We start from the raw sequence: 24,873 nt of genomic DNA, 5'->3' as shown, positions 1-24,873 counted from the left end.
GTTGTGCTGCACGGGGCGGCTCAAAGTCGGGGAGACTGAGTCGCCCCAGTGTAAACCGGCTCTTATATGTACATTTAACTTTTCGGGCCTCTTATTGCTACCTGTCCCAACTTTTTTGGAATATGTAGATCTCATGAAATCCAAAATGAGCCAATATTTGGCATGACATTTCAGAATGTTTCACTTTTAACATCTGATATGTTATCTATATTATATTATGAATAAAATATAAGCTTGAGGTTTGTAAATTAGTCCATTCCTTTTTTACTCACAATTTGTACAGTGTCCCAACTTTTTTGGAATTGGGTTTGTAGATTATCCAGCCCCTCGCCCAGATACAGCATAGTTGCTTGAAGATTTCACAGGAAAAAAATCCGGAGAAAAAGCTAGCTAATAAAAAACATCTACATAAAAAGATATTTTTTATGTCAGGACCAAAGATCCCAGCAAGGAACTAGGTCCTTAGTCCTGACTAGGTAGATTAAAACTGACATCCTATGCAGGAAGAGAGAGAGAGAGTGTGCCCTCCGGGACTGCCCATAGGCGTAGCCAGAACGTTTTTTCTGCCTAGTGTCCTACTCCTGTAGGGGGCAGTATAACCCTACTGATATGGATCAGAGGACTGCGTCCGTCAATGAACGATAAAGCATATTTTTCCCCCAAAAATTGTGTTTGAAAAACCAACAATTTATTTTCTAGGGCCTCTGCTTTAAAGAATATATAGTGTTCGGGGGATTCTAAGTAAATTTCTATCAAAAAATACGGATTGTTACATGTGAACAAAAAGTACCAGAAAAGGCCAGGACTGGAAGTAGTTAATGGCCCTGTAATACATTTTTTAAAAATATTTTACTGGGTTTTTCTGCCTTCTTGTAACATCCTCCCTGAGTTCCCAAAGCACTCCTTTTCCCCCCTCACTTATGTTGGTTTGGAATAAGCAGCATGCGTTTCTTGCGGTCACATGTATTGCCACACACACACACACACACACAAAAGAGCGTTCCTACATACCATGGAGAATTAACAAACTCTCTAACAGGAAGTCGAATCACAGCCAGAAAAAAAAATAGGGAACGTGGAGATTTGAAGGGCTGAGAGTAATAGAACATACATTTGTGAATTAGGAATACATATATTAAATAGAAATTTTAGTTTTTTAAACCCAGTTCAGTGTCACTTTAAAAGTACAGCTGAAAAACAAAGCAGCTAACATGTATATTAACTCAAGGTGAAGGTGTAGTTGGGGCTTAGTGGCAAACTGGATGGAATCGCCAGAGCTTGCCTGCCAGAATGGCTGTGACAGGAGGGTTTGGAAGGTATATGCGGGTGCTACAAAAGCAAATGTTTGTTTTTGGATTTATTACAGCTTTAAACCCTTTAACATCCGGCCCTATTCTGACACTTATATATACCTATTCTCACACACACACACACACACACACACACACATTATATATATATATATATATATATATATATATATATATATATATATATATATATATATATAAAATTGTTAAAAAAATCGTGATCTTGATTCACCCCTCCTCTTGATCTTAAAACTGCATTTCCACGATTCTTACAGAGCTTTTCTCTGCTCACTCACAGCCGTCAAAAAAAAAAAAAAAAAAAAAAAAAAAAAAAGCCTCCTGCAAATGTTTATCAACATTGCTAAACCTGCTAGAGAACTATAAACACATTGTTTTACAATGTATAATTTCGTTCTTTTAGGCTCCATGTACACGGGACGCTGGAAATGGCCGTTTAGGAGCAGTTGGGCGTTTTTTTCAGAAGTCCCTGAACGCAGCTCCATGTTATCTTATCTGTCCATGTACACATGGTAGTTTACAGTCATTTGCAGGCAGTTGCGTTCAGGGACTTTTTTTAGAACGCAATTATATTGCGTTCGAACGTGTGTTTCCCGACGTTTCAAACGCAGAAACGCGGCCGAACGTGACTAAACGTGACTGAACGTGATGAACCTACGTTCAGCCACGTTATACGTTTTTTTTCTTCCATTCAAAATCAATGGTTCCCTATGGGAGCCTATTGATTTGAATGGAAGTCGCACCGCAAGTCGGATCCGACTTGCGGCACGACCTGCACTGTGAGAATCTTGAGGGGGAACTCCACGCCAAAAATGGGAAAAAAAACTGCGTGGGGTTCCCCCCCAGGTTCCAAACCAGGCCCTTCGGGTCCGGAATGGAATTTGAGGGTAGCCCCACGCCGAAAAAACGGCGTGGGGTCGCCCCCAAAATCCATACCAAACCCTTATCCGAGCATGCAGCCCGGCAGGCCAGGAAAGGGGAGGGGAGGAGCGAGCGGCCCCACCCCCCCTGGACCACACCAGGCCACATGCACTCAACATGGGGGGGTGTTGGTGCTTTGGGGCAGGGGGAGCTCTGCACCCCCCACCTCAAAGCACCCTGCCCCCATGTTGATGAGGACAAGGGCCTCATCCCTACAACCCTGGCCGGTGGTTGTGGGGGTCTGCGGGCAGGGGGCTGATCGGAATCTGGAAGCCCCCTTTAACAAGGGGGCCCCCCAGATCCCGGACCCCCTCCCTGTGTGAATGGGTATTGGGGTACACTGTACCCCTACCCATTCACCCCATAAAAGATAGTGTATGTAAATAATGACAGGAGACGTTTTGGAAAGTTTATTAAAAATCTTCATCCGGCTCTTCGGGGTCTTCTCCTCTCCGGGGGTCTTCTGCTCTTTTGCTGTCCGCCCTTCTGCTGTCCTCTCTTCTTGTCTTCTCCTCTCCGGGGGTCTTCTGCTGTCTTCTCTCCGTGGGGTCTTCTGCTCTTTTGCTGTCCGCCCTTCTGCTGTCCTCTCCTCTCCGGGGGTCTTCTGCTGTCTTCTCTCGTGGGGTCTTCTGCTCTTTTGCTGTCCGCCCTTCTGATGTCCTCTCTTCTTGTCTTCTCCTCTCCGGTCTTCTGCTCTTGTGCTGTCGGCTGTCGGCTCTCCTTCTTCCTCCGGTCCTCCTCCGACGACGTCTCCAGCGATTATGCCGGCCTCTGGTCTCTGCAGCTTATTATATAGCCATTAGGGGCGTGGCCGCCAGATGACGTCATCGGGAGACCACGCCCCTTGTGTCACATGTGAAGTCACATGTGACACAAGGGGCGTGGTCTCCCGATGACGTCATCTGGCGGCCACGCCCCTAATGGCTATATAATAAGCTGCAGAGACCAGAGGCCGGCATAATCGCTGGAGACGTCGTCGTCGGAGGACCAGAGGAAGAAGGAGAGCCGACAGCACAAGAGCAGAAGACCGGAGAGGAGAAGACAAGAAGAGAGGACATCAGAAGGGCGGACAGCAAAAGAGCAGAAGACCCCACGAGAGAAGACAGCAGAAGACCCCCGGAGAGGAGAAGACAAGAAGAGAGGACAGCAGAAGGGCGGACAGCTAAAGAGCAGAAGACCCCCGGAGAGGAGAAGACCCCGAAGAGCCGGATGAAGATTTTTAATAAACTTTCAAAACGTCTCCTGTCATTATTTACATACACTATCTTTTATGGGGTGAATGGGTAGGGGTACAGTGTACCCCAATACCCATTCACACAGGGAGGGGGTCCGGGATCTGGGGGGCCCCCTTGTTAAAGGGGGCTTCCAGATTCCGATCAGCCCCCTGCCCGCAGACCCCCACAACCACCGGCCAGGGTTGTGGGGATGAGGCCCTTGTCCTCATCAACATGGGGGCAGGGTGCTTTGAGGTGGGGGGTGCAGAGCTCCCCCTGCCCCAAAGCACCAACACCCCCCCATGTTGAGGGCATGTGGCCTGGTGTGGTCCAGGGGGGGTGGGGCCGCTCGCTCGTCCCCTCCCCTTTTCTGGCCTGCCGGGCTGCATGCTCGGATAAGGGTCTGGTATGGATTTTGGGGGGAACCCCACGCCGTTTTTTCGGCGTGGGGCTACCCTCAAATTCCATTCCGGACCCGAAGGGCCTGGTTTGGAACCTGGGGGGGAACCCCACGCAGTTTTTTTTCCCATTTTTGGCGTGGAGTTCCCCCTCAAGATTCTCACAGTGCAGGTCGCGCCGCAAGTCGGATCCGACTTGCGGTGCGACTAACATTCAAATCAATAGGCTCCCATAGGGAACCATTGATTTTGAATGGAGGCAGAAAAACGCTGCTAAAAGCAACGTGGCCAAACGTGCAATAACGCAAATGGAAAAAGCTACTGAAAGCACGTTTAACAGCTGCTTTTTCCCGGCGTCAGAAATAGCTTTGCAGGACGTTTTTTCTAACGTCCCGTGTACATGGAGCCTTAGATCAAAGGAATGAACTTCCGTCTGTACCTGTCTGGGCCTGTCAATTTTTACAGCCCATTCACACTGCCGCGACAGGATTTTGTGGGGCGACCTGTGAAGTCGCAGTGCACAGCGTGCACCGTGACCTCGGCGCGACTTGCACGGACTTCATATAATTGAAGTCAATGCAAGTCGCCTCCAGGTCGCCCCAAAGTAGTACAGGACCCTTTTTCTAAGTCGGAGCGACTTGTATCGCTCCTATTAGAACGGGTCCTGTACTACTCAATGGCGAGCCAGCGACCGCGACTTGTCAGGCGACCAAGTCGCCTGACAAGTCGCGCTAGTGTGAATGGACCCTTAAAGACTGAGTCTTTTTTCTGACACTTGTTGCTTACATATTAAAATCAGTATTTTTTGCTAGAAAATTACTTAGAACCCCCTATATACACACACATACATATACACACACATACATACATACATATACACACACATACATACATACATATACACACACACACACTGAATTTTAAGTAGTGGATCAGAACACAATAGTCAGTTGGTGAAGTGAAATGAGGAAAAATATATACATAAAACTATTTTTTTGAAATAGAAAACAGAAGATTGGCATGTGCGTATCTATTCACCCACTTTGTTATGAAGCCCAAAAAAAGCTCTGGTGCAACCAACTACCTTCAGAAGTCACATAATTAGTGAAATGATGTCCACCTGTGTGCAATCCAAGTGTCACATGATCTGTCATTACATATACACACCTTTTTTGAAAGGCCCCAGAGGCTGCATCGCCTAAGCAAGAGGCACCACTAACCAAACACTGCCATGAAGACCAAGGAACTCTCCATACAAGTAAGGGATAATGTTGTTGAGAAGTACAAATCAGGGTTAGGTTATAAAAAAAAAAAAATAGCCAAATCTTTGATGATCCCCAGCAGCACCATCAATTCTATCATAACCAAATGGAAAGAACATGGCACAACAGCAAACCTGCCAAGAGACGGCAGCCCACCAAAATTCACGGACCGGGCAAGGAGGGCATTAATCAGAAAGGCAGCACAGAGACCGAAGGTAACCCTGGAGGAGCTGCAGAGTTCCACAGCAGAGACTGGAGTATCTGCACATAGGACGACAATAAGCCGTACGCTTCATAGAGTTGGGCTTTATGGCAGAGTGGGCAGAAGAAAGCCATTACTTTCAGCAAAAAACAAAAACGGCACGTTTTGAGTTTGCGAAGGTGCTCTGGTCTGATGAGACTTAAATTGAACTTTTCAGCCATCAAAGAAAACGCTATGTCTGTCGCAAACCCAACACATCACCCAAAGAACACCATCCCCACAGTGAAACATGGTGGTGGCAGCATCATGCTGTGGAGATGTTTTTTCAGCAGCCGGGAGTGGGGAAACTGGTCAGAGTTGAGGGAAAGATGGATGGTGCTAAATACAGGGATATTCTTGAGCAAAGACTGTACCAATCTGTGCGTGATTTCAAGCTAGGAAGGAGGTTCACCTTCCAGCAGGACAATGACCCCAAACACACTGCTAAAGCAACACTTGAGTGGTTTAAGGGGAACTATGTAAATGTTTTGGAATGGCCTAGTCAAAGCCCAGACCTCAATCCAACAGAAAATCTGTGGTCAGACCTAAAGATTGCTGTTCACAAGTGCAAACCATCCAACTAGAAGGAGCTGGAGCAGTTTTGCAAGGAGGAATGGGCAAAAATCCCTGTAGTAAGATGTGGCAAGCTCATAAAGACTTATCCAAAGTGACTTGTAGCTGCAAAATGGCTCTACAAAGTATTGACTTTAAGGGGGGGGGGGGGTGAATAGTTATGCACATTGCCCTTTTCTGTTATTTTGTCCTATTTGTTGTTTGCTTCACAATAAAAACATAACAAAAAAAAAAACATCTTTAAAGTTGTGGGCATGTTCTGTAAATTAAATGATGCAAATCCTCAAACAATCCATGTTAATTCCAGGTTGTGAGGCAACAAAACACGAAAAATGCCAAGGGGGTGAATACTTTTGCAAGGTACTGTGTGTATTATATATATATTTTTTTTTTTTTAAGCAGAGACCCTAGAGAATAATCGTTGCAATTTTTATGTCACGCTGCATTTGCGCAGAAGTCTTCCAAATACAGTTTTTTGGGAAACAATACACTTTAATGATTAAAAAAAAAAAAAAAAACGAAACAGAAAAGCCCATATTTTTTGTATAATGTAAAAGATGATGTTACCCTGAAAATCGTGAGAATCGTGATCTTTAGTCTAAGAAAAAAAAAAAAAAGATTCTCATTTTATCTAGAATCATGGAGCTCCAACTCTCTAACATTCACGGCGATACCTCATAAGTGTGGTGCAAACACCATTTACATATGCTTGAGGGACCTATGTGAGCCTTTGAGCACGGGCTTTAAGATTGTATCTTATTTATTTTATGCTTTTTTAACACGTTCTCTAAATTTTGTTATCAACTTTACTGCGATCACAAGGGTATAGCGTGGGCAGTGACTGCTACTCTTTACTAAGACATCTGAGGTCTATTAGACCTTAGATCTCTCCTCTGCCCTTATAAGCATCTGATTAAACCAAGATCCTTGGTCATCTCTATGGTAAGCCAACGGAACTGCCGGCTTCAGTCCAGGGCTCCCTGGTGGCACAAGAGAGCCTGTGAAGGCAGAGCAGGAGTATAAGGTTTTTTTTAAGCCGCTCAGATTGCTTTTACATTTTTTTAGCATCGCCAGCTAAAAAAAAAAAAACGATACCGGGGTCATGACTGCAGCCGTGGCCCCGCTACATGGGTAAGTACTTTTGGGGGGGGGGAAGGGGTTAAAGGAGTTGTATATGCAGGTTTTTTTTATCTTCATGCATTCTATGTATGAAGATAAAAAAAACCTTCTGTGTGAAGCAGCCTCCCCAGAACCCCCTAATACTTACCTGAGTCCCTTCTCTATCCAGCGATGTCTACGAGTCCCTCAGCCATCCGGGACACTCCCTCCTGAGTGGCTGAGACACAGCCACAGTAGCATTGGCACCCGTGGCTATCAAAGTCAGTTGGCCGATCAGGAGAGAGAGGGGGCAGGGCCGAACAACAGCTCCGTGTATGAATGGATACACAGAGCAGCAGCTCTGCTCGGGTGCAATCTGCTTCCTGCGGGGGGGCACTCGACAGGAGGAAGAGGCTAGGAGCAGCAAACAGGGATCCGAGAAGAGGAGGATTTGGGCGGCCCTGTGCAAAACCAGCAGCACAGGGGAGGCAAGTATAATATGTTTGCTACTTTTTTTATTTTTAAAACACGAGACTTTATAATTACTTTAAGACACCCAAAACTTTATTTTCTGAAAACAGTGAATAAAATAGTGGTAGTGACATTTTATGTCACATGATATTAGCACAATGGTTTACCAAGCACAACATTTTCGTAAAAAAGGGGAAAGTGACAGCAGGACCCAGAGGAGATATAATACACGTCTCTTCTGAGTTCTTACTAGGTTACCACTTACTTACTGGGCACTTAAACCCCCTTCCTGACCAGGCCAATTTTCAGTTTTCAGTGCTGTCGCACTTTGAATGACAATTAAGCGGTCATGCAACCCTGTCCCCATATGAAATTTTTATCATTTTTTTTTAAAGACAGATAGAGCTTAATTTTGTTGGTATTAAGACACTACTAGGTTTTTTTTATTTTTGCTAAGCAAATATGTAATTTATTCTTCTTCACTGATGTGCACAGCTGAGGCTGCACTGATGGGCAGCATTCATGGCACTGATGGGGCTTGCAATATTAATCAGGGCACTTGTCTGTGTGCATGTCCCCTGTCAGGACTGACGGTTACCGGCTCTCCTCATGCTGTGACAGCACATGAGAAGAAGTATGCCGATAACCAGCAATTCGGTTTACACTGTGATCAGCTGTAATTGGACACAGCAGTTCATGTTGTAAAGGGGTGCTGTGATTGGCCCTTTACCACTATCTGTAATCGGCTATGTCCGAAGGACACAGCAATCATAGAGTGCGCCAATGTGTGACCCAGGGAGCACGCAAGGGGCGTAGTTCCAGGAGGACGTCCATTAACACCCTTCCAGGACAAGAGAGCCGCACTGTAGCCATCTTTCAGCTATGATCCGGTTAGGAAGTGGTTAAGGGAGGTTAGCAAAATGGATGTTTCCTGCAATCCACGAATGGGAGCACAAAGCCCAGGAAACAGAATTCAGGGGAGTGTGTACAGCCACAAATTGCTTTCATCTGACAGCCGTCAATCGACTAGTCAGATCTGCACACAGTGTATGGCATGTGCCGGCAACAAAAAAGTCAAAACCAGAAGTTGAGATTTGGGAAAAATTTTTTAGAACATATACTTAAAAAAAGTCAGGTTTACCTAAAAAAAAAAAATACTTACTTTTTATATAAGACACATGATGGCTTTTTTAATGCATGCTAAAAGGAAAAGAAAGGCAAAAAAGTTACTACATGTAATAAACCAGGTGCATTAAAGAATAAATGGTTAAAACAGCTAGTAGGTGTGCCATTTATCAATGTAGTTCTTATGTTGAAAAGTTGGTAAAAACATTACTATGAGAGCTATTACAAAGGACAAAAGCTTTGACCTGCAGGCCTGCAAACACATTTGCAGAGAACATGTTTTTTCTGATAGTATTACCTTGGGATATATTGGGTGGATTTATACCAATGGAAAGAATAACAATCAATGGCAACAAATGAGACCCCCCCCCTTTTTCTGTCATCTTTCTACAGAAGTGAAAAATTATTACATCTACAGGCAAATCAGGATTCCTCTTCCTACCAATTGTTTTTTAAAATCAATTTCTTTTACTGCTCTTTGGCCATGACAATGTGAGTAAAATTGTAAAGCTGATTACACACATACACTCATTTCACACAGACCTTTTTGACTTGATAGGAATTTTTGATGATATTATGGATAATCTTTTGCCCATTGAGGACAAAATGACAGTGCCACATGATAACCCACACCCCCAAGGTATATTCACAAATCCACACTCTCTCATCACTGCTCTACTCTATTGGCGCCCCCACTCTGTTGCTTTAACTAGGTGGGCCTTTCAGGTATGGGAGAATATGTGACAGTGGTCAGGCCTGAGCGGTCAATCAGTATTAATGTCACATTAGATAGCAAGGACGTCACCCAATTGGGAAAGCTCCAAACGCCCAAGCTTTTTTCAGGTAGACTTTTGCAGTGGGGAAATGGTGGGGGAGGGTAGATAGGTGAATATACTCTCCTGAGAGTGTGGACTATCAAGAATGCACAGTGATTTGTACAGAATGAGCAAATATCTCTTTAGATTACATACATATACGAAATATGTTTTACAAATAAACATTTAACACATAAAAGCTTCCCAAAGCATTAAACTAAAGAGAGAGCATGGTAAAAGCTGGTTTGCAAGTCTCTCCAACTAACATCTTGCACTATTAGCTGTCTGACAACAAAGGAGTCACTTGAGATGTAAACAAGCACCTTTTAGCAGAGCTAAAAAATAACTGTATATAAGCTCATGAAGACTAGAATGCCACCTACTGGCTGTCTAGAAGACTACTGAAAATTTATATTTAGATTTGTATTTTTAACTGACAAAATAAAAAAATATAAAATGTTTTAAACTTTTCTTTGTCCTGACCGTAAAGGATAACCCCACTTGAGCTGTAAAGCCACTTGAATCACTTTTACTTAAAACAAAATCACTGGCTGAAAAGATTGATAGCAGGATCATGGTTGTAGCTGGAACCATGATCCTGGTATAATCACCTCAAAACGAGGACTTATATATATATGAACGGCGGTATTGAGGTGGTTAATAATGAAAAAGTCACTCCCATTCAGAATTAGTATCCAAGGACACAAAGTGGAAGAAACAGATTTTTCTACAGAAACCGGTAGGAATCTGCAACAAAGTTTAATCCTTGCAATGTACATGATTCATCCAGAATGGACTGGGTTTTTTTTTTTTTCTTCTCAACAAAAGTCCGCAATTTTGGCGAGTCCCCAGAACAGGAATAGAAGGTCAATTTTCAACGGGGTACACTGCTAACCCTGGGATTCCTTCATTTTAGAGGGATTTCCTCTTACTTCCTGTTGTGGTCATGGGACAGGAAGTAAAAGGTAAATATCACCAACGAGATATAGATGACGAAAAAAAATCTGACAGGGTTTATATTCCTCCCTTAAGCAGTTAGCTTAACACACAGATGAATACATATATATATATATATAAATGCACTTAATGATGAATGAATACAGAGCTGCATTAAATGTGTGTATTTTATATCTGATAGGAGTTCAGCTTTAATAACTAAAAGAACACATGCATGAAAACAGTATGCATTTCTTTAAAAACAAAAAACACATCTTAGTGCCGTATGGGTACTGAAAAGGCTCCAGAACTTCAATATACCGTGCATCTGGAAAGTATTCACAGCGCTTCACTTTTTCCACATTTTATATTACAGCCTTATTCCCAAATGGATAAAATGAAATCTTTTCTTCAGAATTCTACAGACAACACCCCATAATGACAAGATTATAGACATTTTGTGAAATCTTTGCAAATTTATTTAAAATGAAAAAAAAAATCCCATGTACATAAGTATTCACATCCTTTGCTCAATACTTTGTTGAAACACCTCTGGCACCAATTACAGCCTCAAGTCTTTTTAGGTATGATGCTAAAAGCTTGGTACACCTAATTTTGGGCAGTTTCTCCCATTCATCTTTGCAGGACCTCTCAAGCTCCATCAAGTTGGATGGGGAAGCGTCAGCAGCCATTTTCAGATCTCTCCAGAGATGTTCAATCAGGTTCAAGTCTGGGCTCTGACTGGGCCACTCAAGGACATTACTAGAGGTGTCCTGTAGCCACTCCTTTGTTATATTGGCTGTGTGCTTAGGGTAATTGTCTTGTTGGAAGATGAACCTTCGGCCCAGTCTGAGGTCCAGAGCACTCTAGAGCATGTTTTTATTAAGGATGTCTCTGTACATTGCTGCTTTATCTTTCCCTCAATCCTGACTCCCAGTCCCTGCACTGAAAAACATCCCCACAGCATGATGCTGCTGCCACCATGTTTCACTGTAGGGATGGTATTGGCCAGGTTATGAGCGGTGCCTGGTTTCCTCCATGACGCTTGCTACTCAGGCAAAAAAGTGCAGTCTTTGTTCCATCGAACCAGAGAATTTTGTTTATCATGGTCAGAGACCTTCAAGTGCCTTTTGACAAACTTCAGCCAGGCTGTCATGTACCCTTTACTGAAAAAGTGGCTTCTGTCTGATGATGTTCTTCTGGAAGGTTCTCCTCTCTCAAACAGAGAACACTAGAGCCCTGTCAGAGTGACCATCAGTCTTCCCTGACAAAGACCCTTCTCCCCCGATCACTTAGTTTGACTGGGTGGCCCGTCCTTCTTCCATGATGGAGGTCACTGTGCTCATTGGGACCTTCAATGCTGCAGAATTTTTTCTGTACCCTTCCCCAGATCTGTGCCTCAACACAATCCTGTCTGGGAGGTCTACAGACAATTACTTGGACTTAATGGCTTACTTTGTGCTCTGACATGCACTGTTAACTGTGGGACCTTATATAAACAGGTGTGTGCCTTTCCAAATCATGTCCAATAAACTGAATGTACCACAGGTGGACTCCAATCAAGTTGTATAAACAGCTCAAGGATGATCAGTGGAAACATGATGCAAGCTCAATTTGGAGCATCATGGCAAAGGGTGTGAAATACTTATGTACATGCGATTTTTTCATTATTTAAAAAAAAACTTGCAAAGATTTTAAACAATTTTCTTTCACGTCACTATGGGGTATTGTTTGTAGAATTTTGAGGAAAATAATGAATTTAATCCATTTTGGAATAAGGCTGTATAACATAACAAAATGTTGAAAAAGTGAACCGCCGTAAATACTTTCCGGATGCATTGTATGTATAAAGCTAGCCTGTCTACCTTTACATTTCTTTTTCGGCACCCCAAATCCTGGGAAGTGCTACAGGAGGTAAAATTCAATAATTCCTGCTAGCGTCAAAGCCATTCGCAAAGCATGTTATTTGGTCATCAATATGATAGCCATCCATACTGGCTAACGGGAGTGTGCAAAAAGTTAAAGGTTAAAGCGGAGTTCCACCCTAAAATTATACTTACCTCCATCTTCTTGCTCCGGGTCACCTGAAAAACAAATGGATAATCGCAATTTTTTTTTTTTTTCCACTTACCTAGTTTAGAAGAAAATATACTTACCTCACATCCTCTTCCTCCCCTCGGCGGCCACAGCGATTCGTCACTTCCTGGCTTGCAATGATTCATGGTAGCTGAACGTCATCTCTCCCAGGAATCAATGCGCCTGCACCGGCCCCAACATCAGTTCCGGTGCAGGCGCCGTCATACCTTGCTAAACAGCTTCTGGGCATGCCCAGGAGCTGTGCAGGGATGACGCTGGCACCGGAAGTGACGGCGGGGACGGTGCAGTGCATCGTGGGACCGAAGAGGACACAGAAGAGGATCGCGCTGGCTTCAAGCTGCCCACACCTGAGATGGCAGCGCTGGACAATACATTTTCAAGGTAAGTATTTCTTCTAAAAGGTAAATGCAACCCGGGACAGATCAGAGGCTAGCCAATGTGGAATGCTCTAGCCCTGACTGTCCTGGGGGTATTTTTATTTTAAAAAAATGTTCCCAGGGTGGAACTCCGCTTTAAGTGTTAAACAAACAAAAGAAAAAAAAAACAAACACTCATACCACAACAGTATTTTAGTCACCATGGGTTCTTAACCAAAGACCAGAAGGTTTTACCCCCTTAATGACCAGGCCATTTTTTGCAATTTGGCACAGCGTGACTTTAACTGGTAATTGCGCGGTCATGCAATGCTATACACAAACAAAATTTGTTCTATTTTTTCCCCCACAAATAGAGCTTTATTGTAGTGGTGTTTGATCACCTCTGCGGTTTTAATTTTTTGCGATATAAAGGAAAAAAGAACAAAAATAAAAAAAATTACATTTCTACTTTTTCTTCTAAAAAATATCCAATAAGCTCAATTTTTGTCATACATTTAGGCCAAAATGTATTTAGCTACATGTTTTTGATAAAAAAAAAAAAATCTTAATAAGCGTACATTTGTTGGTTTGCGCAAATGTTATGGCATCTACAAACTATGGTGTAAATACTGGAATATACGCAGCTTTTACTTTCTGACTGCCTATCTCATGTCTTGAAGTGCTAGAGGCATTGTGAGTATTTTGAAGCTCTCTTTTGTTGTGGAAAATGAAGAAAGAAAAAAAAAAAGGAAAAAAACATTTTTTTCTCATTTTCCTGAAACTTGTGGCAAAATATAATATTCAATGGACTAGGGGTATCTACTTTCTAAAATTGAGTCATTGGGGGGGGGGGGGGTGCTATCTTGACATTTCAGGGCCACCTTAACTGTGATAGGTAGTGAGGAAGTAAAATGAAAATGAGCAATTTACGCCCATAGAAAACCTAAAAAGGCAGTGATTGGTTTTCGGGGTCCCATACATAGTTAGGCTCCCAAAAAGTCTCACACATGGGGTATGCCTGTACTCAGGAGAAGCGGCATAATGTTTTTTGGAATGTACTTCCACATATACCCATGGCATGTGAGAGTGATATATCATTCAGTGACAACTTTGTGAGGAAAAAATAATTAATTTTCCTGGAACTTGTGGCAAAATATAAAAAAGATTTAATGGACTCAACATGCTTCTCAGCAAATAGCTAAGGGGTGTTTGAACTGTCCTGGCATTTTATGCCCAATATTAGAATCTTATACCACATCACCCACTCTTCTAACCACTTGAAGACCAAGCCTTTTCTGACACTGTTTACATGAAAAATAACTTTTTTTTTTTTTTTACTAGAAATTTACTTTGAATCACCAAAAATTATTAATTTTTTTTTTAAAGCAGAGGCCCTACAGAACAAAAAGGTGGGTGTTGCAATTTTTTTGGTCCCACTGTATTTGCACAGAGTTTTTCCAAACACAATTTTTTGGGAAAATAACTACTTTTTTTTTTTAAATATATTGCCCAATTGTTTGGTAAAACATAAAAGATAATTTTATGCAGAGTACATAGATACCAAACATGACATGCTTTAAAATTGTGCACGCCCGTGCAGCGGCGACAAACTACATACATTTTCAAAAGCCTTTACAGGTTACCACTTTAGATTTACAAGGGAGGTCTACTGCAAGAATTACTGCCCTCAATTAGGGTTGAGCAAACACGGACTATATTATTCGTGCTCGTACCGAATAATTCGATTTTTGTTACCCGAACACGGACCCGAAAACTTTACTGTATATTCGGGTAAAAATCAGTGTTCGGTCGTTTTATTTCCGGGTTTTGCATGCATTGGCGCGCTTTTCATGGCGGGCTTTCAACAGCCAATCAACAAGCGTTTAACTGGTGTGCCTAAGCCATCCCAGCCATGCCTACAAATGTATTAGTAGCTGTGATTGGCCGTCTGAAGCATGTGACCAAGTCTTTATAAGTTCGAGGCAGCGCCGCTGCGGCGTCATTCTGCTGTTTAGTTCAGGGACAGAGCACACATCAACGTGCTGGCTGCTGATTAGGGACAGACAGGAAAAAAAAAAAACATTTGTGTCCGGATAGAATTGAGGGACAGGTCGGAGTGTGTTAGGCAGGGCGAGTTGTTGGCATTTTAGGGCGAGGCTGCTGCTGATTTTTAGGGTCAGTGTGTTCTACAAACTACAATCGATATTGCTGTGTGGGGTGGGGTTTGCAGTCACCCGATCTACGATCATCATCTTATCAATCCTTTTAGGGAGAGAGTCTGCTGATTTTTAGGGTCAGTGTTCTACAAACTACAATCGATATTGCTGTGTGGGGTGGGGTTTGCAGTCACCCGATCTACGATCATCATCTTATCAATCCTTTTAGGGAGAGAGTCTGCTGATTTTTAGGATCAGCGTGTTCTACAAACTACAATCGATATTGCTGTGTGGGGTGGGGTTTGCAGTCACCCGATCTACGATCATCATCTTATCAATCCTTTTAGGGAGAAAGTCTGCTGATTTTTAGAGTCAGTGTGTTCTACAAACTACAATCGATACTGCTGTGTGGGGTGGGATAGGAGATAGGCAGGTATCAGTGGTCCACATCCATTTTGCTGTGTGTGGGCTGCTGTGAACAATCTTTTTGGGGTGCAGTGAACACAATCTTTTTGTGGTGCAGTGAACACAATCTTTTTTGCCCACTGAGGAGGAGGGAGAAAAGTATTTTTCTATCAGTCACTGTGTGCAGCATTTTTCCTTCAGCTGTGCTGTGCTGACTGATCATACACTGCTGTGTTCAGTTCACATGTGCTATTATTGAGTGGTTTAAAAAATCATACACTTTTTTTCTATTCCACTATTCAATATACAGCCTTGGGTTAAAAAAAATTAAATTGTGGCCTGCAGCAGAGCTGAATGATATTCTGGGTTTTTGGGGTTCATCTCATACTTCTGAAGATTTGAGGGTGCTGCCTGTTCCATACTCCTACTCCTCATCCAGCCTTTTAGGGGTACAAACAATAGTAATTGGGGCCTAGTGTGGTTTTGTACGTGTGAGATACATACACTTTTGATCATATTTTCGATTCCGCTATTCAATAAAAACCTTTGGGGATCAATTAAATTGCGGGATAGTCTGTGTTGGTACGTGTGAGATACACCTTTCCAAGTTTTTGGGGTTCATCTCATACTTCTGAAGATTTGAGGGTGCTGCCTGTTCCAAACTCCTCCTACTCCTCATCCTGCCTTTAGGGGTACAAACAATAGTAATTGGGGCCTAGTGTGCTTCTGTACGTGTGAGATACATACACTTTTTTTGATCATATTTTCTATTCCGCTATTTAATCAAAACCTTTGGGTATAAACAATTAAATTGCGGGATAGTCTGTGTCGGTACGTGTGAAATACACCTTTCCAATTTTTGGGGCGCATCTCATACTGCAGAGGATTTGAGGGTGCTTCAGTCTGCCTCCTGCCTGTTCCGAACTCCTCCTACTCCTCATCCTGCCTTTAGGGTACAAAAAATTGTAAGCTTGTGTTTGTACGTGTGAGATACACCGTTTTGTAAATATTCCGCTATTCAATATACACCCTGTTTGAGTGTAAAAAATTAAATTGCGGGATAGTCTGTATCGGTACATGTGAGATACACCTTTTTAAATTTGTTTGGCGCATCTCCTTCTACCGCCGAGGATTGCAGGGCGCTTCAGTTTGCCTCCTGTTCCCAACTCCTCCTACTCCTCTTCCTCATCCTGCCTTTAGGGTACAAAAAATTTTAATCGGGGCCTAGTCTGTGTTTGTACGTGTGAGATACACCGTATTATAAAATTTTTCCTATTCCGCTATTCAATATACACCCTTTTGGAGTGTAAAAAACATTAAATTGCAGCATAGTTTGCATATTTGACTGTCAGATACACCCGTGCGATACTGTTGTTGTTTTGTTCCGCTATTCAATAAACACCTTTCTAGGGCAAGATCATAAATTACAGAAATATGAGGAGACCGTCAAATAGGGGCCGTGGTGCTGCTGGTAGAGCTCCTGTTGCAAGGAGAGGACGTGGTCGATCTGTGCCAGCTACACGCACAAGTGAAACACCTTCCTCAAGTGGGAGTAGGCGACAGAACCTGCAGCAGTATTTGGTAGGGCATAATGCGCCTCTAGACGTGATGAGGCCTGAAGAAGTACAGGCGATAGTAGATTGGGTTGCTGACAGTGCCTCCAGTTCCTTCACATTGTCTCCCACACAGTGTACTGCAGAAAGGTCAGAGTTGGCACCTGCAGCCAATGTCCAACCGTCTTTCACCTCACCCCCTTGGAAATCAGGCAAGCAGTCTGAGCCCCAAGCCATACAGCAGTCTCTTCTTCTTTTTGAGGACTCTGTTAGCAGGGTTTCCCAGGGCCATCCACCTAGCCCTGCCCCAGAAGTGGAAGAGAATGAGTGCAGCGATGCCCAACCACTTATTTCTCAAGATGAGTCCTTGCAAGGACCATCGCAGCACGTCTCCGATGATGACAAAACGCAGGTGCCAACTGCTGCGGCGTTCAGAATTGTGGAGACCGACAAGGAGGGCAGGGGTGAAGACTGGGTGGAAGATGATGTGGAGGACGATGAGGTCCTCGACCCCACATGGAATGAACGTCATGCAGGTGACCTGAGTAGTTTGGAGGAAGAGGCGGTGGTCGCACAGAGCCACCAGCACAGCAGAAGAGGGAGCAGGGTGCAGAAGCGGAGCGGCCGTGCCCTAGACACTACGCCCGCTACTGCCCAACGCAGCAAGGGAACGAGCGCACCAAAGTCAGCTCAAAGGAGTTCTCTAGCGTGGAAGTTCTTTAGAAAATGTGCTGATGACAGGACACGAGTGGTTTGCACCCTGTGCAATCAGAGCCTGAAGCGAGGCATAAACCTTCTCAACCTGAGCACAACCTGCATGATCAAGCATCTAAGTGCAAAGCACGAGCTGCAGTGGAGTAGACACCTTCAAAACCAAGAAACGTCTCTGGCTCATCCTGCTTCCTCTTCTGCTGCAGTCTCGGCCGCTCCAGCCACATCTGTAGTGTTACCGGCACCTGCCACCCCGCAAACAGAGGATCTGTCAGCACCACCACCACCTGGGTCACCAACCATCTCCACACTGTCCCGTGGAAGCGTTCAGCTTTCCATCTCCCAAACACTTGAGAGGAAGAGGAAGTACCCCCCTACCCACCCGCGATCCCTGGCCCTGAATGCCAGCATTTCAAAATTCTTGGCCTTTGAAATGCTGTCATTCCGTCTGGTGGAGACGCACAGTTTTAAAAACCTTATGTCGGTGGCTGTCCCACAGTACGTTGTGCCCAGCCGCCACTACTTTTCCAGGCAAGCCATCCCTTCCCTGCACAACCAAGTGGGGGAAAAAAATCAGGTGTGCACTGCGCAACGCCATCTGTGGCAAGGTCCACCTAACTACCAATACGTGGACCAGTAAGCACGGTCAGGAGCGTTATATCTCCCTAACGGCACACTGGGTAAATGCAGTGGCGGATGGGCCTGAGGCGGATAGCAATTTGGCGCATGTCCTTCCACCACCGAGGATTGCAGGGGGCTTCAGTTTGCCTCCAGTTCCTAACTCCTCCTACTCCGCTTCCTCATCCTCTACCGCCTCCTCATCCGGACACCGTAACACACACAGTGAGTCTGGCTCATTATAATTTGTGGGAGGTGAGCTGCTAGTATTTACATTATTAGCACACGGAGTCACATGTGTGGTATTGAAGCACCAGCACCTTATTTGCATTTTTTGCACAGCACTGAAGATATTTTTATGGACTTGGCACAATATTTATTTTACAATTTTTTTTTATATTTTATGGACCACTACCATTGGGTATTTATTGTGCGATTATTGAATTTTGTCACTTTATTTATTTAGCACTGGCACTTTATTTTCTCACTGTGCACAGTCACCATTTATTATTGATACCACACCACTGCAATATAGGTATCTCAATATCCCCTCTGGCGCTGCATTAATCTGATTGTATATTTCTATCCGTGTTATGTGGAAGCACTGAATGTATGCTGCTATTGGGGTTGTAATTTATTTAAATTAATTCATTTATATTAGTTTATTTTGGTTTGCGCTGATTTTACATACATTTTTTGCTGATCCTGCTAACGCTGTGTTTTGGGAACACTATACTAAACTATTGGGGACGCTAATATAGTTCTGATCTGAACAAAGATATTGATCTGTTCAGACGCTATACTAGTAATGGAGGTGTTTAGGGTGTGTGTCACTGGCAATCAAAGGGTTAAAATGTATTACTAAATATGCGGCGGGCAATCTGACGCTGTCCTGGATTGACGCTAACGTTAACTGATGTCACCTGTGAACACTAATACAGTGATCAGAAAGAAAATCTGTACACTATTATAGTGACACTGTAACAGGGCAAAGAAGGTGATCAGGGGGTTAAATCTTTCTTAGGGGATATATAGCGGGTACCCTAAACCTATCTGGGACTGTTGCCAACTACCACTAACTGCCTCTCAAACTAACTGCTGTCACAAGTGATATTAATACAGTGATCAGTAAATTGATCACATGCAATACATGTCTAAGAGAATCAAAGATGGTTTTGATTGCAATCTGTAGAATCCGGGCCTGTTGCTATATGGATAGAAATACAGTAACCTGTTCAGTTTCTACGTGGTCTCCTGTGGGAGATGAAGGGACACTACCCTGGCCAGGGTTGTGCCTGTTCATTGGTGAGGAAGATGGATTAGGTGATAGCCTGCGTCTTCTGAGAAAGACAGAGTCATCCTGGTGTACAGTATCCATATCTTCTGTCCAAATGGGACCAGCCGGGGATTTCAATCAGAGGTGTGCCCAGTGTGTTGCAGAAAGTCACAGTTTCCTCATGGTGTCTGAGTGAAGCAAAGCGTCCTCTGGAACTGGCAAACAAGAAAAACGGGAACTTCCACTTGTAGGGGATTTCTCTATCCCTAAGGAGATTTAGTAGTGGACGTAAATCTTTCAGTTTTTGTAATGTAATCGGAGAGAGATCCTGGAATAATTTAATTTCGGAGCCCTGGAATAGTATGTGACCCCTGATCCTAGTGTTATGGAGAATTTCTTCTTTTAGTTTAAATTGTGCTATACAGCTGATAATGTCCCTGGGCGGATCAGATTCTCTCCCTTTGGGTCGCAGTGCTCTATGAAGACGTTCGATCTCTATTGGGGTGTCAGGAGGTCTTCCCAATAGGTCGTTGAATATGGTGAGGGCAGTCTGTGTTAACTGAGCAGGTTCAATGGATTCCGGGAGGCCCCTGATGCGAATGTTGTTCCTGTGACATCTATTTTCAAGGTCTTCCAAATGTCTGTGGAGGTCTCCGAGTTGTGTAGAATGCTCCGATATGTCTCTCTGTGCACTCAATATGTCTGTATCATGTCTGTCCGTTATCTCTTCAACTTCTTCCAGCCTTCCAGAAATGTTATGCATCTCCCTTTTAAGACCTGCAATGGCTGCTGAAAGGGTGGATTTTATGTAATCAGCTATAATCCTGAGTTCCTGTAGTGATACACAGTGTGAGGATGTCGAGTGACCAGGGGAGACATTAGGTACACTGAGAGCAGCAGAAGGGGGTGTGGGGACACCCACAGTTGCATGTTTTGTCCCTTGGGGAATGAGTGCTTCTCTCACCTCCATGCTGGTGGGTGCAGACTGTGCTGCAGTGTGGGATGCCTCTCCTGCCTGCCTCTTAAACATGTCTGGAACCTGGACCCCAGAGCGTTGATCCTGATCACTGGGAGAGCGGGTGGAGGATGAAGCCATGTCACTTTTCCCCATTCTAGCGCTGGTAATTGCCTTTATATGAAGTGGATTAGGCAGATGGATGGCGGGGCTATCCTTCTTACATATGTGCCGCCATTGATGTCAGGGCCGCACGCCCTGAATACTTTTTATACAGTGAAAAACTGATGCGCATCTGGGGGTAAAGTAGCGTGAAATAAAATAGTCACAGTTCATATGTAGGGATATACACCCAGCTCAATGCGATGAGAAAAACTGCTTGTGAGGACAGATGCTGCACTGTATGTTTAACACAGTAAGTCTGACGTGCGGCCGATATGGTGGTGTATGCAGGATAAACTGAAGCTGTAGGTTCTCTGCACAGTAAATGTGCCGTGGATGACAAAACTTCTGGCTGGCCTGTGAAGAAGCTTTTGTGCAGTCTGGGGGGTGTATAAGAGGAAGGTGGCCTTACCGGATCCCTGATCGTGGCTGGGGCACTGCTGTAGGAAAGTCCCCAGCTTCTGGCTTGACTAGGCCGCGTCTGGAAGTCTGTGCTCGGTGGCTCGTTTTTCACAATTTTTGGCCGAGCGGGTCCCCAATAGTTTAGGTAGACTAATTAGGGAAGCGATGATCCTCCAAAGGCAGTATATTTACAGGATTGCACTGGATTATCTCATGTAACCGACAGAGCTCCTCTCATGCACGTCCGCCTCGGTCTGCTTCCTGCCACGCCCCTCCAGTGATCAGTAAATTATCTGTATACTGTATATAGTGACACTGTGACAGGGAGTGAAAAGGTTAATTGGGGGATAATCAGGGGGTAACAAATATGCCTATGTGTACTGGTGTCAGTGTAGAGCTTGTGTACCCACTGTCTGATGCGCTCTTCTCTCCTGGAGCCCTTTTAGGTTCCAGTGTGAGAGAAGATTGCATCATTTCCTGTGCCTGTGTTTACGTTACACAGGCACAGGATGTTCTGCAATTGGTCAGAACTGATCACCAGGTCCAGGCCAAAAATCATTGGCCTGAACCTGATGACTGATCAGTTCTGAATCTAATCAGCACATTGTGGGGACACGCGCGTGCGCCCCCTAGCGGCAGGTGTACATTTATGTTGGTTCGCGCAGCCGAGCCACCTTGCCGCAGTAAAACTGCGGAGGGTGGTCGGCAACTGGTTAATAAGGTTTGCATATTCAATTACCACTTAGTGACAACACTGGAGTTCTAGAACTCAAAATTCAATGTCGTTACAGAACTGACATATAGAGCTACATAAACTAAATAAAACCTAATTGCCAAGGTAATTTTGAAGAAAAAAAACAGTAACAAAGGTTTTAAGATAATTACTTTGACAACCTAAAAGTGAATTTACCATACTTACCAGGTCCTTTAAAGCTTGTGTCACAGTATTGCTAGCATTGCCCCCTTTAATAAGCATAGTACTTTTGTCATTTTCATAAAGTTTGGGTCCCCGCTGTTCCAAGAACCTCTTGGACCTCCTTGTTTTGGGCTTTCTGAAACAGAAAGAGGAGTATCAGCAAAAAATACTTTCACCTTAAGCCTAGTCAAACACTCCTTCAACCCTTTCCATGCAGAAGCCTTGTTTTTAATTTTTTGCATAGAGGTTAAAACATGGTAGTTTTTAATTTACCTGTATATGTTGCATGATATTTGCGCTGCTGCTTATGAAACCTATATTTTTTTATATACATCATAATTTTAGTATACACAAACACAAAATATTTTTTTATCAAGTATAAAAGATGAGATTGTGTTAAGTAAATAGATACAAAACATGTCATGTCTAAGTGCCGGTTCACACTGGGGCGACCTGTGAGGCGACCTGGTCGCCTCACAGGTCGCCTCCCATAGGGAAGCTGCGGACCCGTTCTAATAGGAGCGACACAAGTCGCTCCGACCTAGAAAAAGGGTCCGGAGCTTCTTTGGGGCGACCCGGAGGCGACCGCCATAGACTTCAATGTTATGAAGTCCGTGGCGGCCACTCCGAGGTAGCGGCGCGCTGCTCGCACCGCGACCTCGGAGGTCGCGGTGCGAAGTAGCGTCGCCCCTATGTGAACGGGGGCTAAAAATGATGTGCATCTGGAAAATGGAGACAAAAATATATCCAATGTTGTCAATAGGTGATGGTTTAAAAATCTTTACAGCTCATCAGTTTAGAGCTAAAGTGATACAAAAGTCTTTTTTTTTTTTATTTAAACATAACAAACGTGTTATACTTACCAGCTCTGTGCATTGGTTTTGCACAGAGCAGCCAAGATCCTCCTCTTCTCGGGTTCCTCTCTGGCACTCCTGGCCTCTCCCTTCTGCCGAGTCCCCCCCCAGCAAGCAGCTTGCTATAGGGGCAATCGAGCTGAACCGCTGCTGCGTGTCCATCCAAACACGGAGCCGCAACTCAGCCCCGCCCTTTCTCTCCTCATTGGCTCACTGACTTTAAGCCAATAGCATCTGCTGCTGTGTCTCAGCCAATCTGGAGGGAGAGTCCTGGACAGCGGAGTCCTTTATGAAACATCACTGGATCGAGATGGGGCTCAAGTGAGTATTTTGGGGCTGCTGCACACAGAAGTTTTCCTTCTGCCTTTAGAACAACTTTAACATCAAAACATTTTATAATTATATTTTTTTTTAAATTTACTTTTGGTTTTTAACTTCACTTTATTACTCTCAAAAGGGGGCTAAAAAGTCTTCTATGTGATAGTATTGTGTAGTGACACTTTTTTTTTTTCTTGGATATAATTTTGTTTCTGTGCACTTGGCCTTGCCCAGAAAGTCCCCATTCAGATTCCAACAAAGCAGAAGTTGATGTCAGATGACAATCATGAACCTGAAAGTGCTCAAAGCAGAGTGCGTCCAGTTTCACTGTGCAAGGGAAATATTGGATATGTGGTTTCTCCTAAATACAGCTATTTACTAATGATCTCTAAGTTTCTCATCCCTGTTTTGCAGGGATGAACTTTGTTGTCTTTGGCCGCAATGGCCAGATCAGATGCCAGGCTCTCCGGTGGGGCGGAAGAGCCTGGAAAAGAATCATCAGAGAGCGGCGGGAGGGGGCGGCCACTCCCACCACTTGTAAAAGAAATCCAACAGCTAGTTACCTGCTAGGCTTGCTTTTTCTATATAGGGCATTGCGCGCTGGAGAAAAACAATACCAGGGTTATGGCTGACAGCTGCAACCATGACCTCAATATACCTGCTTAAAAACAATGATGTACATGTATGTGATTGTGTGTCGAGTGGTTAGCAGACTAAGCTGTCCAGACAAAGTAAGAGCTAGATGGTTGGGACAAACCATTTACCGCTGACAATGGTCAGCTTTTATTCATTTATATAAAAACTTTATCCCAAATGAAAGAAAAATGGTTTCGGTAATAACTGGTTATAAAGTGTTAGCTGGAGTTCAGCTTGAATTTGTTAGTCAAGTCTATCTAAATATGCTAGCCCGACGCTCCTCTCCCCCAGACTGACAGCGCCGCTCTCCAAATGTGCTACTGTGCACCTTCATCCAGAGTGGGGACACTCTAAGGGTGCATTCACACCTGCGAATAAACCCTGGCTGCAATTATATGCGAGAACCCCAAGGTGTCTGCTTTACTACTTCATCCAGAATCTATGACAGGAAGTGTGTTACTGGCCAGATCACCAGGTGAAAACAGAGGGGGAAAAAATCCTATCAAAAGAAAAAAAATGCAGCACGCCACTGAGGATTGGGAAGCTGTAACATATATTATATTTTTGTTTTTAGGTTTAAAGTAGAAGTTTGTGGTCCATAAAAAAAAAAACATTTATCTACACCTCTATGCTGCAGTTTTCCCACGTTGGCTCTAATGCCCCATACACACGTGCAGATTATCTGAAGACTTTTGTCTGCAGACTTACCAAAACCATATAATATGAGGTCAAACCTAAACACTTTCAATTTGTATGCAATCCGGCAGGCCCTTGCACTACATAGAAAATGTAAATCTGAAGACAAAAGTCTTCAGATAATCTGCATGTGTGTATGGGGCATAAGACCGAGAGCTGAGCTATCACATGACTGCTAACAATTCTGTTCTCAGTCTGCTTCAAGCAGGGAGTAGTGATAAATAGTCACCAGTCTTTGCTCTGCTGCTCCAGCACTCACTGGAGCACTTGGCTGCATAGGGGGTACGCATAGCTGGCTTTTCTTATCAACCAGGCAGCTGGATGGATCCCGAGAATAGGGTAGAGAAATTGCCAGAAAACATTGATTAAAAGTTTACTAA

At 43.9% G+C, this 24,873-nt stretch overlaps 1 protein-coding gene across 1 annotated transcript in view; it reads right to left on the bottom strand.

Annotated features, from left to right (window-relative positions):
• RPF2 (ribosome production factor 2 homolog) overlaps positions 1-24,873 on the bottom strand; it is a 61,399-nt gene that overhangs the window by 33,001 nt on the left and 3,525 nt on the right. Inside the window, exons 2-3 of the mRNA XM_082251405.1 lie at positions 21,993-22,125; positions 8,669-8,706 (exon numbers count right to left, since the gene is read on the bottom strand). Coding sequence (XP_082107531.1) covers positions 8,669-8,706; positions 21,993-22,125 — 171 coding nt within the window. The remainder of the gene's footprint in view (positions 1-8,668; positions 8,707-21,992; positions 22,126-24,873) is intronic.

This window comes from Pelophylax lessonae (assembly GCF_965119305.1).
Source record: "Pelophylax lessonae genome assembly, chromosome: 3".
NCBI classification, from domain to species: domain Eukaryota; kingdom Metazoa; phylum Chordata; class Amphibia; order Anura; family Ranidae; genus Pelophylax; species Pelophylax lessonae.
This window is presented reverse-complemented; position numbering and strand designations above follow the sequence as displayed.